The sequence below is a fragment of the Aptenodytes patagonicus genome, chromosome 1 (genome assembly GCF_965638725.1).
Source record: "Aptenodytes patagonicus chromosome 1, bAptPat1.pri.cur, whole genome shotgun sequence".
Taxonomy (NCBI): domain Eukaryota; kingdom Metazoa; phylum Chordata; class Aves; order Sphenisciformes; family Spheniscidae; genus Aptenodytes; species Aptenodytes patagonicus.
In genome coordinates this window covers 71,988,945-72,004,036 of record NC_134949.1, presented here as the reverse complement: position 1 = coordinate 72,004,036, position 15,092 = coordinate 71,988,945, and the positions used below count along the sequence as shown (strand labels likewise).

General features: G+C 43.3%; 2 protein-coding genes across 3 annotated transcripts in view; both read right to left on the bottom strand.

Annotated features, from left to right (window-relative positions):
• DERA (deoxyribose-phosphate aldolase) overlaps positions 1-5,006 on the bottom strand; it is a 62,381-nt gene extending 57,375 nt beyond the window's left edge. The window contains exon 1 of one of the 2 annotated variants that reach the window (XM_076342151.1): positions 4,926-5,006. In XM_076342151.1, the coding sequence (XP_076198266.1) occupies positions 4,926-4,956 (31 nt within the window). In that variant the 5' untranslated portion in view covers positions 4,957-5,006. Of the gene's footprint in view, positions 1-2,941; positions 3,062-4,925 lie in introns of those variants that run through there. The other variant, XM_076342140.1, reaches the window with a different exon arrangement.
• Positions 5,007-6,833: 1,827 nt separating this feature from the next.
• On the bottom strand, positions 6,834-14,780 carry STRAP (serine/threonine kinase receptor associated protein). The gene is made up of 10 exons (XM_076342125.1): positions 14,669-14,780; positions 13,363-13,498; positions 12,528-12,609; positions 12,191-12,263; positions 11,508-11,604; positions 9,922-10,059; positions 9,214-9,350; positions 8,312-8,461; positions 7,715-7,780; positions 6,834-7,379 (listed from the first exon to the last, which is right to left on the bottom strand). The coding sequence occupies exons 1-10, from the start codon at positions 14,778-14,780 to the stop codon at positions 7,318-7,320; spliced, it is 1,053 nt and encodes a 350-aa protein (XP_076198240.1). The 3' UTR covers positions 6,834-7,317.
• Between the last annotated feature and the right edge of the window lie 312 nt (positions 14,781-15,092).

Genomic DNA, 15,092 nt, shown 5'->3' with positions numbered 1-15,092 from the left:
AGCTGCAGAACAATGGGAGCTGGGTTTCCTGCAGGTCCAAGTCCTCTGCTGCTCCCTCTCTTCTTCCCTGGCTCCAGAGACCTCTCCTCAGCCCAATAACCCAGCCGTCCTGTTATGGTCCTTACAACCATGGAGTAAAACAGGACGTTGTTACTTGCATAAAGCCCCCCAAAAAAAGATGTAATGAAAAGTCATGTAATTGCTGAAGTGTGCCTGCCTTTCCCTCAACAGAGGGACTAATTTGGTCACTCCACTCGGTGACTTACTTATTTCTGAGACATCTATCTGTCCTTCAAATTTGATTAAAATTGTCCAGCAGATTCAAAAGGTGTTAGAAAGGAACAGTGAAGAAACAGAGCCACAGTACAGGCTAAAACCAGTTATTAATATATTAGAACAGAATTACGCTGTCTTGAAAAGGGATGCAACACTTCATTATCTAAATGCCACTTACCAACAAGCTAGCTCTCACATGTAAATGGCTCAGAAATACCAACTATAATTAAAAATATCAATTGAAACATAATGAATGTATTTCTGGCCCTTCAACTAGAGGGGCTGAGCAACACAGATAGATTTTTTTTTTTCCTTTAGAATCCAAGAACATACTTTGCAAAACAACTGTAACTAATTATCCATTACTCAGAGTACATATGTATATATATTTATATACACACATACATAGAGACACACACAGAGGTAAAAAACCATAGAATCATAGAATAATTTGGCTTGGAAGATCTCTGAAGGTCACTTGTCCAACCTCCTGTGCAAAGCAGGGTCAGCTCTGAGCTCAGACCAGGCTGCTGAGGGCTTTATTCGGTTGGGTTTTGAGACTCCTCAAGGATGGACACTGCACAGTCTCTCTGGGCAACCTGCCCCACCACCTGACTGTCCTGCATGAAGAAGTTTTTCCTTATATCCAGTATGAACTCTGTCTCAAGACAAGCCTGCTGTCTCGCTTCATCCCATCATGCAATGCTATGAAGAGCCTGGCTCTGCTTTCTTGATACACTCCCCGTAGGCATGAGCAGTCTCCTGTTAGGACCCCCGAAGTCATTGCTTCCCCAGGCTGAACCAGCCCAGCTCCTTCAGCATCTTCCAGGTCACTGAAAAAAACCATTAAACAGGATGGGTCCCAGGCTAGACCCCTGTATTACTCTAGTTGGTACCAGCCTCAAAGCAGAGTATGACCTATTGACCATCACCTTCTCAGCCCAACCATCCGACCAGGTTTTTAACCGTTTCGGTATCCACCCATCCAAATGTCCCAACTTGGATACGAAATATTGCAAAAGACAGTGTCAAAAGCCTTCCTAAAGTTGAAGTAAGTGACATCCACTGCTCTCCCTTTGTCAACATATCCAGCCATTTTACTATGGAAGGCAATCAGGTTGGTCAGGCACAATTTACCCTTTTACCAATACAATAAATGATAAAGCTATGTGACTGGCAATCAACTCTGTTTTTGTTTTGCCACATGACCTTGTGTTATCATTCAGGCCATTCCCCCTTCCAATCTCCCTGCTGAGTGGCCTGAAGAGAGATTTGTATCTAGGCACAAGTTCAGGCTCCACACAAACAAGCTGTGTTATCTGCTTCACTTTAAACATCCTACTTGCCATTTTCTGCTTCTACCAAAGGTTACTGAATGTCTGTCTGTCTCCACCACTTCTGAAGTTGTTGCATCAAAATTCCATCTGCAGGGAACAGAAAACCTATGTGGCAGATGCATCCCCATGGTTAAACCAAAGGAGTATGCTACTATCTTACACTACAAAACAGATGCTCATTGATGTGTTTCACTATTTTGTTGTGAAGTGGTATTAAAAAGTTGCATCTGATGCTTTTCTAAAACATGACAAAACATGAAGCATATGGTCCATGATACTCCAGCATCCTTGGGAGCAGAGCAAGAGAGGCAGACTCCTTTCAGCCCCTGCAGGCATCGTGGTGAACCCGAGTACCCAAGAATGACTCCGCAAACAGTCCCTGCAGAATGACAAACTTGTAAAATTCCTTATCCACCTTCTTTACACGACCCTCTGACGGTAAATGTATCAGTGTATTAGACTAGTGACCCTCTGACTAGTTCATGCAAATCTGTCTTTTTATCTGTGTTACATGTACGTGTTCTTTATTCCAAGTAAACACCTTGTTCTTCTACTAAGGAACAGTGATAACAAGAAAGAAAGAAAGGATAAATTAAGGGCTTTTACAAAAATGTATTTATTTTACCAAAAAAAAAGTCACATGGGAAAGCATTATATGCCACGATTTGAGAAGAGTTTGGCTTGTCATTGATAAACAAATAGATGCTCTCTAATGGCAGCATCAGAAATTTGCTGCTTAAATAATGACGTTAGGTAGCAAGTACAGAAATAGCAGACAGAGAAAAGGACTCAAATAATATATTTTTAAGTAAAAGATAATTTTACCACTAGGTGTCCCTGTTAGAAAACTATAATCCTACAGAATGTTCTGTGAGATACAGGGCAAATCATTTAAATTACTGTTAAAACTGCTGGCACAAGCTGGCAAAACCTTCAAAAGCCGAAGTGCCTAAGTCACAGAAGCAGCATGTATTGTTAGCGACCATGAAAGATAAAGGCAAGGGTTTAACACGTCCTTTTTGAGTACTGCTAGCAGCTAAGATACAGCACTAAGAAAGATACAGCAACTTACTGAAATACAGCACTTAACGTATTTCAGATGCGTATTTAGTGGGAGAGCGAATGGCAGGGAGATTCAGTTCTCCCTTTAAAGCAGCCAGCACAAGGGAGCTGTTAGAAACAGTCACAGCGAGTATGCTGCCACTTAACACAAAGGCGGTCGTGGCCATGCCATTCCCCTACTATGCCTGTCCTGCACATCTAACCCAGCTCATTTTGACCACAACTGATTTAAACGAAGATCACTGGAAAGGCATGGCAACAAGTACCTGCAGATAAGCTGAGGGCAGTGGCCTTTCCAGGTAAATCAGTTGCCGCTGGAAGAGGCAACATGGTGCAGCCCTGAAGACATCCATCCCTCTGTGCTCTCCGTTAATAATCTTGAGCATTAGTTGACTCTGCCTCTTGGGCAGGGGAGGACTACTTACAGGAGAAAAGAGAGTTACAGAAAATATTTGGAACATACTCAAAGATTATTTTAGTGGGTGGAAAAAAAAAAACCAACGATTACATTGTGCTGGTCAGCTGCACATTGAATACTTTTCCCTTGACTATGGTTGTACAGCAAGATCCAGCCAAATGTTAGTGAGGTTGCCCGTCTCTTCCAGTAATTTCCCACTCGGCAGCACAGTCTTCCTTATATGCCTGTCTGTTGGAGGATGACTGATAAGAACTGAACTGACTTCACATTCAAGTTTCCGGACTCCTCACACATACCGACAATTAATTGTAAGATTAAATTTACAGTAAGAAAAAGCACAACGTGCACCTAGTTTAAAGTAACTGGAGTGCATTTGGAAACTTCCATGCTAGCTTTTTTCCTAACAGACGCTGAAGTTTTGCCACTGCGTTACTAACGTTTGTTTCAGCAAAAAGATGCTGTTCAGATGGCTACAGTTGAAACTTACCTGCCCCTGCAAGCAGACCCCGAATAAGCACATCAGAGAGCAACTCGACAGCTCACTTTTAGGAGTTACAACATGTCAATGATTTTGGTGAATGAAAACGCAGTCAACTCTCAGTTGTCCACAGGCTAATCATTTAAACTGCATGCTAGCTCTAATGCCTGCTAGTAAAAATGCCTGTGCTTGTGCTAGAGACAGTAGCGTAGCCACGTGACACCGTGCAGCATGGCCTCCTGAACTCTGCTCCTGCTAACTTTGAGATCTCCCCGTTCCATGCCAGTTGTCCTTTGCTTCCCATCTTCCATGATGCCACCCCTGTATCTCCTCCAGTTAATTGTCCATCTACTCATATTGACCAAATTATCGTACCTTAAAGGCAGACTGTAGGAAGGCTAATCACCTTAATTCATTCCACCACTGCAGCTGGGTTTTGCTGGGTGGAGAAGTCAGAAAGCTGTAGCCCTTTCTCCTTCCCCACCCCCAGCAATCAGCAGAAGAGGAGCTCCAGACGGGAAATGGCAGAGAAACCCTTTCTTGGCTGCTCTTCGCCTTACCTGAGGCACAGCCACCTTTTGGGCCTGGAGACCACCTGCAAACACCCGGAAAATCCTTATCAGTCTTCAGAGAGCAAGCAACAAGAACGATAAGGAGAGATAAAGTCCTGAGTCTGCAAATCAGAATCCAACTCATAAGAAGTGTTTTGAACCTCTTGAGGAGAGAGGAGGGAGGGAGGGAGGGAGGTTTATTCAGTGAGAACCAGAAGGGTGCGCGAGAGAGGACCAGGCCCAGCTTTGTGACAGGACTAGGGCTGCCGAGTCCCGCAGCGCCGGCTGTCCTACAACCCGGCGTCCTGCTCGGAGCCTCTCAAGCCGAGGCCGTACGTGATGGGCAAACCTCAACTTCTGTTCAACCTGGAGTACCAAAGGGAAAATAAGCCTCCTACAAGCCTCCCGGTTATATGTCACGAGCATATTTAAAGGATCTAAAGGAATCGTAAGTCTATTTCTATTTTGGCTTTTCAGAAAAACAAGGTTTTGCAGCAGCCTGGCTCGTACACACAGAGGTGGGTCAGCCGGGGGGGAGAGGCGCGGGCGGCAGGCCGGCCCCACAGCCGGGAGCCACCCGGCGCCTCACCCGCCCGGGCGCTCACCGGCACTTTTCCGCCCGCTCCCAGGGCGGGCGGCCCTGCCCGAGCAGCGCTCCCCGGTTTGCCGCCTCGGGAACGGCTCACGCCACGGCTCCGCGGCTAACAGCTCTTCCCGGAGGAGCAGGGACTGGGCCCGCCTCCACGGCCCCGCGCCGCAGCAGGCGGGCGCCCCGGCCCTCCGCGTAGGCCGCCGCCCCTTACCCAGCTCGGTGCCCGGGTTTCGGCCCGCCATGGCCCGCGCTGCCGGTGGCTCTGCGCCCCCGCTGGCGGACCCGGGCGGGGCGGGCAGACTTCGGCCTCGCCGGTCCCGCCCCGCGCGGGCAGGAAGCGACGGCGGCGGGCGGGCTCGCTCGGCGCGTCTGCTTCAGCCCCCGGGGCACGGCGTTCCCCCGCCGCCATCGCGTTATTACCGAGCCCTCTGCACCGGAGCTGTCGGTAACGAGGCAGCCAAGGCCTACCCCTCAACCTCCACGGGGCGAGACCACTGCCCTTCCGTGACGGGAGTTGCTAGGATATTCTGTTCCTTCAGTGATAAGTAACACCTAACTTGCCGTCTTGATGGTAATGAGTCCAGGCAACTTCCGATTTCTTCGAGCTGAAGACACAATGGTCTCTATAAACTTACCAACCTTATAAAACTTTCTAGCAACACCTGCAAAATGAAAGTCCGGTAACAAAGCCACTGACAACTTCACAGCCTTTACTTTTTTCCAGTTGTAATGACACAAACTCACATGAAAAAAAGTATTGAACATTGTTAGTATTCTCATTTCGATGAAACATCTTGTAACTTCAGCCCTCTTTGCTCAATGCCAGTGAAGAAACCACCAAGTCAACATCACGTAACGCAGCAAAGGGTCACAGCTCTGAAATCTGAGGACGCTATTCCAGAGACCTCTATAAAACTCTATGCAGCCTACTTGAAATATGGCACAAAGACCACAGCCTGCAAGAAGTTTCACCATGGGGCAAGGTGTACGAGTTTCTTGTTTTAAACACATCCTTCAGCTTGTAAAATAAACAGCTTCTAGGCTGAAGTACTAGATTTGGAGCCCTCATAAGCCTTAATGGAATCAGTAACAAGGCTGAAACAGCTGTAAATCAGAGGGTTGCAAGTTGCTTGTTTTTAGAGTAAAATTCAAATAGATAACTGCAAAGCTAATTTTGGAATAAAGTCTGTGAAATACCATATCCTTAACACTACTATTGCACTAAGAAACCATGATTCATGGTATCACTCTCTTTTCCTTCTCACTTCCCCCACCCCAACAGCTGAAGCTGGAAGGGCACCTCTGTCAACCACACAAGTCCAACCACTTGGCTCAAGCAGGCTCAGCTACATGTGGCCCATGGCTCCCTAGGGCCACATCCAGCTGGGTTTTGAGTATCTTCAAGAATGAAGACTTCACAACCTTTCCAGGCAACCTGTTCCAGTGTTAGACTGCCCTTCACAATGGAAAAGTATTTTCTTGTGTTCAGACAGAATTGCCGATGTTTCCATGTATACCCCAGTTTTCAAATGTTAAGCTTCAGTTTTCGAAGAGGATAGCATTACTGTACTCTTGGGAAAAAATCCAAAAGAACAGTAAGGACAAGTATGAATATGAAAAAAATTAAAAGATGTATGAATAAATATACCTCTGTTTAACTTTTCTCCTTTCCATATAGAATGCATTATGTAAACCTTTCAGCATAACATTAAAGGAAGTGACAAGTGGAAGAATGGCAATATTTTCTTTAATGAAGAAAATATGATTTGTAACCTTGAAAGAGTAACTTTTTTATCCAGTCTGAAGGACTAAACCCAAGCTTTATACAGATTCATAGCCAACCTCTCAGATTTTTCATGTACAACCAAATATTTCAGGCAGCACGTTTAATGTAGGAGTTTTCACTGGTTTTGATTTTAGAGACTCACGTTTACATTCAAACTTTAAAGAATAAAAAGACCCAAAGCTTACAGATCAAGGAACTTGCTACCCTCTGTACCAACAATGAAACACTCTTACTGCTTTCCCTCTGTATAGTACAAAACCAAGATGCTAGAAAGGATTACGTAATTAACTTGGTTGCTTTTCCATTCCATGAACCCAACGCTCAACAGCAAGATACGAGTTTTGAGAGGCATTTTATTTAGACAACTGAAAACAGTTAAACGTTCAGAAGCAGCATACAATGAAACAAAACCCAAACCAAATACTTTTAGTACATAATCCCTTCTTTTCAACTAAAGCCAAATTTTCCAACTTTCAAGAAAAAAAAAAATGGGTAAAAGCCATTGTATCTCTTCTCCATAATAAAGAAAACACACTACAATGAGTCTAATGGAAATTGGAGAGACTGGATCTTGGCTTGCACGTCTTTGAACAGACAGTAGGCAGTTATGCTAAAAAGATAGCAAAACTCTACTTGTCTTTTTTTTTTTTGGATACTCAGTTCTCTTACAGACAACACCCAGCCAGTTCCACCGCATTCTCATCAATTACTGCCCATCTTTGCCTTATGCAGAGAGCGCACTCTGGAAGGCTGCTGTTTATCACTGTTCACTTGATGTAGTCTTGTATGTCCATATGCTGCGTAACAGTCGCGATAATCAGGCCTTAACTTCAGGAGTTGAGCTGTACACTGAATCTGAGTTTTCAGAGGCAAGATCTTCTGCAATTAAGTAAGAAGGGTATTATTTAACTTCAACTTAGATATATAAACCAAAGAAATGTTGCAGGGATTGCTTAAAGACCAGTTCAGTTTGTTTTTCCATTTAACCTGATCCAGTTATTCTGCCTCATCTGTTCAGTCTGCACAGCTCTAGTCACTAGTCTGACACTTACCACGGTCATTTTCAGGAAAATGCACTCAAAGATCTTTTGAGAAGAGTGAAAAATGCCAGAAGGCACTTAGGGAAAACTACCTCTTCCGTACTAAAGAATGCTACCATTTTGACTGATCTTTTAACACTTAGCCGAGTTGAAGCTGGCAGTTCAGTGCATTACCTATTTCCTCCTCTGCAGTTCCTGGAAGGGTGGTCCTTGCTTTTGCTGCTTCTGCATTCTCCTCTTCTGTAGAGAGGAGGGAGAAAAGACAGTCAATACCTTCAGTTCCACCCCCCACCTTAATGAAGAAAAAAAAAATTCCATTTAATTTAGTGTTGAAGAGGAAGAGTTGGGTAAGCAATCCATTGCAAACTCACTTGCAGTTTTCTAGACATTGCTCCCGCCCCAGGTTTAGAGAACCAAAGTACAATATAAAATAAAACTATCATCCGCACTTCTTTCTAGAGATTCTTATATCTTTAAGATTTATAAAAGTAGTATTTCTTATTTCTTGCTCCGTAACATAAACATAAATCAGACTACTTGCTTAACTATCCACAAAGTATCTATATTCAGCTTACAGGTTTGAAGTTAATTGCTTAAATGACAGCTACAAAAGTAAATCCTTAAATCTAACAGACTTGAGTGGATAGAGACCCTCAGAAGACAGTACAGTTACTGTATGAAATTCAGATGACGTTTACCACTTATGATAGATATTACTTAAAAAGTGCACCCAAAGCAGCCAAGTTTCACCAGGAACAAGCACACACTTACCAGGAACTACACACTTCCAAAGACCATAGGTTTTCCCTACTGTTGTCTGCCACAGCCTTAGTGTACCATCCTCAGAGCCACTTGCATATAACTCTCCATCAGGGCTAAATCTCACACAGTGAATTGGACCAAAGTGTCCTTTGTAAGATTCTGTAAGAGAACATATCAAGACCATTAATTTCAAATTTCCGTCAACAAACTGAAATTAATTAGTAAAAACTGATCAGAAGAGGGGGAAAAAAAAAAAAACTGATGGGAGGCACTTTCTCAGTATTTAACTTCTGACACAAAACGAAACTTCTATTAATTGGTATCTCAGCCATCTCTAACTTCGGTAACATATTAAATGTTTTATTAACTGCAAGAAAATAGGCACTTAATTATTCTAGGCAAAACTACAAAGCAAGCCAGTAGCATGGAGTACACATGCTCTGTTCCTTCAGCCATGCCCTCTACATACCTAAGTTTAAAACAAGGACAGGATCAACTGACAAAATTAGAAATACACTTTTTTGAAATATATTTGGCCAACGTTAACAAGAACACAAACATGTAACAATTTTCATAAAAGCAAGTAGCTGCAACTCATTAGACATTTAATGAATCCTATAGTATGACACTTAAGTTAACATATAGCTTGGTATTGCAGCAATACAGAATGAATTAATTTTTTTTTTAAATAGGTACAAAGAGCTGTTTAATGGAGAATTTAATTAGTTCCAGAAGAATAACATTAGGTATACTGAAATAAATGCTTAACTGATAACATACCTTTTTATCCTCTTGCACAGCATGCTGTGCTAAGACCTTATTTGAGTACAACAGTTTCATTTATTAGTCATTATGTCACTAATCTAATACCCATTTCAGAACTCATTTTTTATTATAGAAGACAAACATACCTAATTCTTCTCCTGTATTATAGTCATATTTATAGAGTTTAAAATCTTCACCACCTGCAACCAAACATTCTTTCGCAGGGTGAAGTGATGCCGAATTGATTGTAGCAGGTGCTTCAAATGATTTAATCTGCTCTAGGCTGCGGGAGAAAAGTTTGTTAACAAAGTTCATTAAAAAAAATCCTGAGAGCAAAGAAACTGTGATTCTACAAATCACAACTGCTTTTAAGAAAAACAGAAGACACCCATGCACAGTTGCTGAAACGAGTTTTAATACTTGCAAATCACGCTCATCAGGTTAGAAACGAGTTCAGGATAAACAAAACAAAAGGCTCACACATTCAGAACAACTTTCTGGAATATGCGTAAGCGTGTAACTTGCTTTCTTAAGATATCATATAGATGTATAAATAACTAGTTCTCTGAAAAGCACTGAACTGAACCCTGGCTGAAACTTATTGAACCACAATCACAATCAGTGTGAAATACAAAAATGGTACCGAACCTTTACAGTCTAGCATCTTACAGACAGTTAGGGTTCACTATTTTAGAAAAGGGTAGTTGCTTCACACTCTGCCTCTGACAAGATGGCAAGCGAAGATGTCTACTGACACCAGTTCCGACAACTTGGTGATTTTGGCCTCGTAGTCAGTTTTTACCCACGACCAAGCCCATTACTCAACCTGTGAAAATTCTGTGTTTTGGACTTACGTTTCTGCACTATGAAAAGCAATAGTCTTCCCATAGGTTATCACAAGTATCTGTCCTTCTGGAACATACTCCATGCTGCTCACTGACATTGCAACATTTAGTGCCTTCACTTCGGTCATGGTACTCCGGTCCCAGAGGCTTAAGGGGGGCGGGGGGAGGAAAAGACGACTCTCAGATTACTTCAGCAAATCAAACAATTTTCACCTCCCATCCATGGCAAGATTTGGATCAAAAAAGCCACCTAACAAAGAATGTGGTTTGATTCTACAGGTACTTCAGATTTTCAGCAGCATCCTGATCTTAAAACTTTGCCTAGGTGAGAATGAAGACATGCTTACTTTAAAATACTGCTACTTTTGAAGCTTAATGCAACAACATTAAATGGTACACAGACCATTTAACTACTCAAGGATTCTCGTAGAGATTAAAAACTTTGTTATAAGTCTCCTGAGCAACAGAGCTTTCTAGAAGCAAGGCTTGAAGATTTCATTCTGCCTTTATACCTCACAAGGCAAAGAGGTACTAATGCCAATTTATCTTAAATGAATCTCTATTCTTTGTATAATCTATTTTTCTATCTAGGGGTGCAAGAGCTATCTAAACAGGAAAGAAATGAAATTGTTTTGCTAAGACAAGTAAGAACCTTTGTTCATTAGCTGACTACTGCATTTCTATCTCTACAATTCAGAGAAAAATAAACAAGACCAGGCTCTTGCCTATCTTGAACACCAAGAAACTGAAAAGAACTGTAGCTGAAAAGGAAACTACAGGGAAATTGCACCAGTGACTTCACCCTCCCATCCTTCCTTCCACAAAGCAGAAAAGACCATTCTATTTCTCTCTCCTTTGTGCCATAAATATAAGAATGGCGAGACCGCTAGGCATGAGATGACACTGGTCGTATCAGCCAGGAAGCTGAGGAAGCAGTAAGGCACATCACCCATCTTTTCTGGACAGGGTAGTTTGAGGAAGGGTCTTTGTCAATTCATCTCCCCAGCAGCCAGGTTTGTCTGGGTTTCAGCACATCTCCTACCAATTGGGCATAAAGTAAACAAAACACTTAACTGTAACTGGATGAGCCACCTTATAAAAACAGTAAAGCCTACTCAACTTATCAGCATGGCAGAGAAAGAGGGCTATGTCTATCAACAGTGCACTGTTTCCAGATACTCTTCCTAGTCATTTATCCCAGTCCCTGGCTAGTCCGTGCCTTGTGCATCTTTCAAGGCTGGACTGCAGAAGAAAAGGCAGCAATACCTCAGCACAATGTGTATGCACAAGACCTCATCCATAAATTCACCTTCTCTAGGATTATGAAAGGCATAAACTTATTCTGCTATGCAGTTCTCAAAGAGCACCTCTTCTTATCAGGGAGGACACATTTATGGGGTAAATTAGAATTATTACAAAAGCTATGTCTCTAACAGCAGAAGAGAACTGTATTATGCATGCAGCTATAATAATCTAGGATCAAATAACCTTTGTTACTTATATCCTTTACCAAAAACCATAACTATCTTCTCACATAGATTATGACAATAAATAAAAGCAAGCTTCTTAGGAAACTGAAAGTTACTTTTTCTTACCGGACAGTTTTATCATCAGCTGAAAGAATCTGTTTGTCATCACTGCTCCATAAAGCCTTTTTAATGCCAGAAGTATGTCCACTGACAACGTCAGGTTCTTAAAATAAAGCCAAATATTTTAATATATGTAAGAAAATGAAATAATGCCACGTAGCAGTTTGGGAGCTTTCTTAAACTATATGGATTTCCGTTTACCAGAAACTGTAAAATTACTTCAAGCACTTATGACTTTATTTGTAGATCTTACTCCAGAAACAGGATAAATATAAACTGAGTATCTGATTGCCTAAATTTAAAAAGCTTCACTAGTTTAACATCAAGGTTCTCTAGCTTCACATCAGTCATCAGCAGTTCAGTATCAACATGAATTTAAACACACTTAAATATGTGGAGTCTTTTTTCTTTCAGATGACTTTTAATTAATTAAGACCTATTTCTAATGAGTCTGCGTTGAACTGAAACATGCTCTCCTTGAAGTCCATTATAGATAAACTCTAATTCACTTGTAAAAGCATAAACTTAAAACATACAGATTATCTTACTCTAGCAAAAGGTTATAGACACTACATTTGTATAACAATCCTCAACTTTGTCTTTTGTGATTCATAAAAGTTCTGAAATTAAGAGCTACTTTCTGTTATTTAACTCCAAAAAACAAAAATCAGTTCTAAAAGTAGACTCACCTGCTTCTGGCTTGCTCAAGTCGTAGATACGCAACAGCTTATCTTGTCCACCTGTTAACAGATAATTGCTATCCTGAAACAGAAGTTATAAAGGGTCAACTCTATTTTGAATCAAAATACCAGCCTTCATCCGTGAGTCTTAAAAAAACCCGGTTCTTTCTCTCAGACAGCCTCTAACGCACTTATTACATTTAAGTTACAATCTTAAAAGCTAGAATTGGTATGCTAGATTATTTGCCTGTTAAGATACACGCGTAAAAAGTAGAAAAGTAACTAATACCAAAACATACTCAAGAGCTTACTTCCCTGGTGAATCAGGTATAAAGGTGTCTCATACCTGTGTAAAATCCACACTTTTGACAATGTGTTTGTGAGCCAATGTGATCAGTTCATCGCCTGACACAGCATCCCACACTTTGCTAAATGTCAAGAGAAAACATTTATATTTTAGTACACCAGGACAAATCAACCTGAACAGTCAGATTAGGTTGCAAGCAATCTTTCTGGACGCCATCATAACATTTTATCACAAATGCTACGTTCCTGTAAGTTATAACCTGGTTAGTCAATGAGAATACTTTACATGCTTTTACTAAAGCTTTTTTTTTTTTGTATTATCCCACCATTTTCCTTTAGCCTCTTCTTCAGGATAACGCGGACTAATTAGCATTTTAGTTTTAAGACAAACGCAGTTCTTCTCAGCAACTTAATATTGAGATTGCCCTCTACTAACAGGATTCAACCTGCCAAATATGAATATATGCTGCAAACACCACAAACAACAAAAAACATCAAAGAAATAATTCACTAAAATTTTCACAAGAGTTTTCTCGTAATAAAAAGAGGATAACTGGTAGAAGCAAAATAAAAATCACTCTTTCAACTCTGCTATACCTACAGTGACAGAGATTAGAGCCGCACAGAAATGTTATTACCGGTATGGTAATTAAGTGTATTTATCAAGAAGCAATCCTAGCTGTTCATCTTGACGGAATTAACTGTAGCTGCTTTCAAGAACCTAAAAGTCTAGGTTTGAATTCGGCTGGCCATAAATAAGCTAACAATTACTAAAGAAAAACAAATGAATCAGTAATTTACTGCAGCTGTATGTCACCAAAGAGCACTACAGACTTAAAGCAAAATGCAGACTTCAAAGACAGTTAATCACTTACGCTGTAAAATCTGCCGCTGCTGTAGCTGCTTTAGTGGCATCCGTGTTCAAAGTGGCACCCCAAACAGCGCCTTTATGACCTAGAAATGTGCCAATCCAGTCTCCCGTGTCGCCCTGACGCAGCATAGGCTTACCATCTTCACAAAAACAAAACCAATATTCAGGTAACATGATTAAAAAAAGGAAGCTGTTTTTAAAAAAAAAAAAAGATTTCCTTGCACTAGCATGTGGAAATACCACATACTTTATGAAGCTTTTTTTGTAAAAGAGTTTAGCTGAAGAGCTTAAATACGCAGCTGTACTTGCTGGGTGCATCTAAAACTGTACAGACATTAAAATACCACTCCAAATGAGATAAAAGTTTTCTTCGGGTTTGTATCAAGGTAGAAGGGCAATAGAAAGGAGCACGTCGTTTAGGTTTTATTTTTACTCAAATTTTCTTCAGGCAGAACAGGTTTGCTTTTTTTACTTTGGAACAATATTGTCAGACTAACAGTACCCCAAAATAAGTCTTGCGTTTGTAATCAGTTACGTTTAAAACACATACAGACATGTTGTAAAAATGAAACAGCCTTTCCTGTGATTATGTTTTCTGGGAGGCTGTCAAAAAGCTGTTCACACAAGAAGCTGTGGAGCTGAACTGGAGGCACGCCACGGCAGAAAGGAATGCCTTTTTAAACTTACGAACACATAAGACTAACATATACACGTATGAAGGGGAAATGCTATTCACATAACGAGAAGAGCATTCTCATGGGAAAGGAGGCGGACGTCATCATTCTATGTCCAGCAAGGCAGCTGCTCTGGCTAAACGGGAGCCCACTTCAAAACCTACAGCACACGTGCGCAGACGGTGGAAACGGGCAGTTTTAGAAACCTTTTCCAGGCTTCCTCCCCCGCCCCCAGCTGGGATGCAAACTGAAGGAGTGCGGCCTACGACACCCCCCAGGCTAAGCCGGTAGCTGAGCACCATCAACAATCAGCTGCCCGCTCCCTTTTCCATTCGGTAACACCGCGAGCGGGTATTCCCCCGCAAGCACCGGCCTTTCGCTGGACGAACGGGGCGCCCCGGCACGACCGCCCCGCCGAGCGCCGGCCGCTCGGCCCCCTCCCGCCGCCTCCTCCCGCGCTCCCGCCCGCTCGCCACGGCAACACCCCCCTCAGGAAGGCGATGCGCGGCCTGCGAGCAGCAGGGCGGAGGCGCGGCGCGGCGCGTCCCACCCCCCGGGGGCGAGGGCATCCCCGCCGGGCAGGCTAAAACAAGGGGGCCGGCGACACGGGCGCCGCCGCCCCCCGTCCCCGCTCACCCTTGCAGGCGCTGATGAGGAAGTAGCCGTAGGGGGTGACGCCGCTGAAGGCCAGGTCCACCACGGGCCGCGTGTGCCCGGAGCACGTCAGCGGGGTCTGCCTCATGGCCATGGCGGCGGGGGGGTGGGGGGGGGAGGGGGCGCGGGGCGGCTGCGGGGCGCGCGCGCACGGAGCCTGGGAAGGGACACGAGTCCCCTCCGGCCGGGCAGGAAACGGCGATCGCGGCGGCGGGGGAGGAAATGACGGCACGGAAACGCTTCGGAGCGGAAGCGGCGTCAGCCGGCGGGTGCGCCGCCGGAAGCGCTGGCAGGCGCAGGCGCGCGGCCGGGGGAGGGGTGCCGCGTCAGGGAGCGGGGCCGGGGCGGGGCGGGGCGGGGCGGGGCGGGGCGGGGCTCTGCGCTCCCGCAGCGCCCCCCCTGTGCC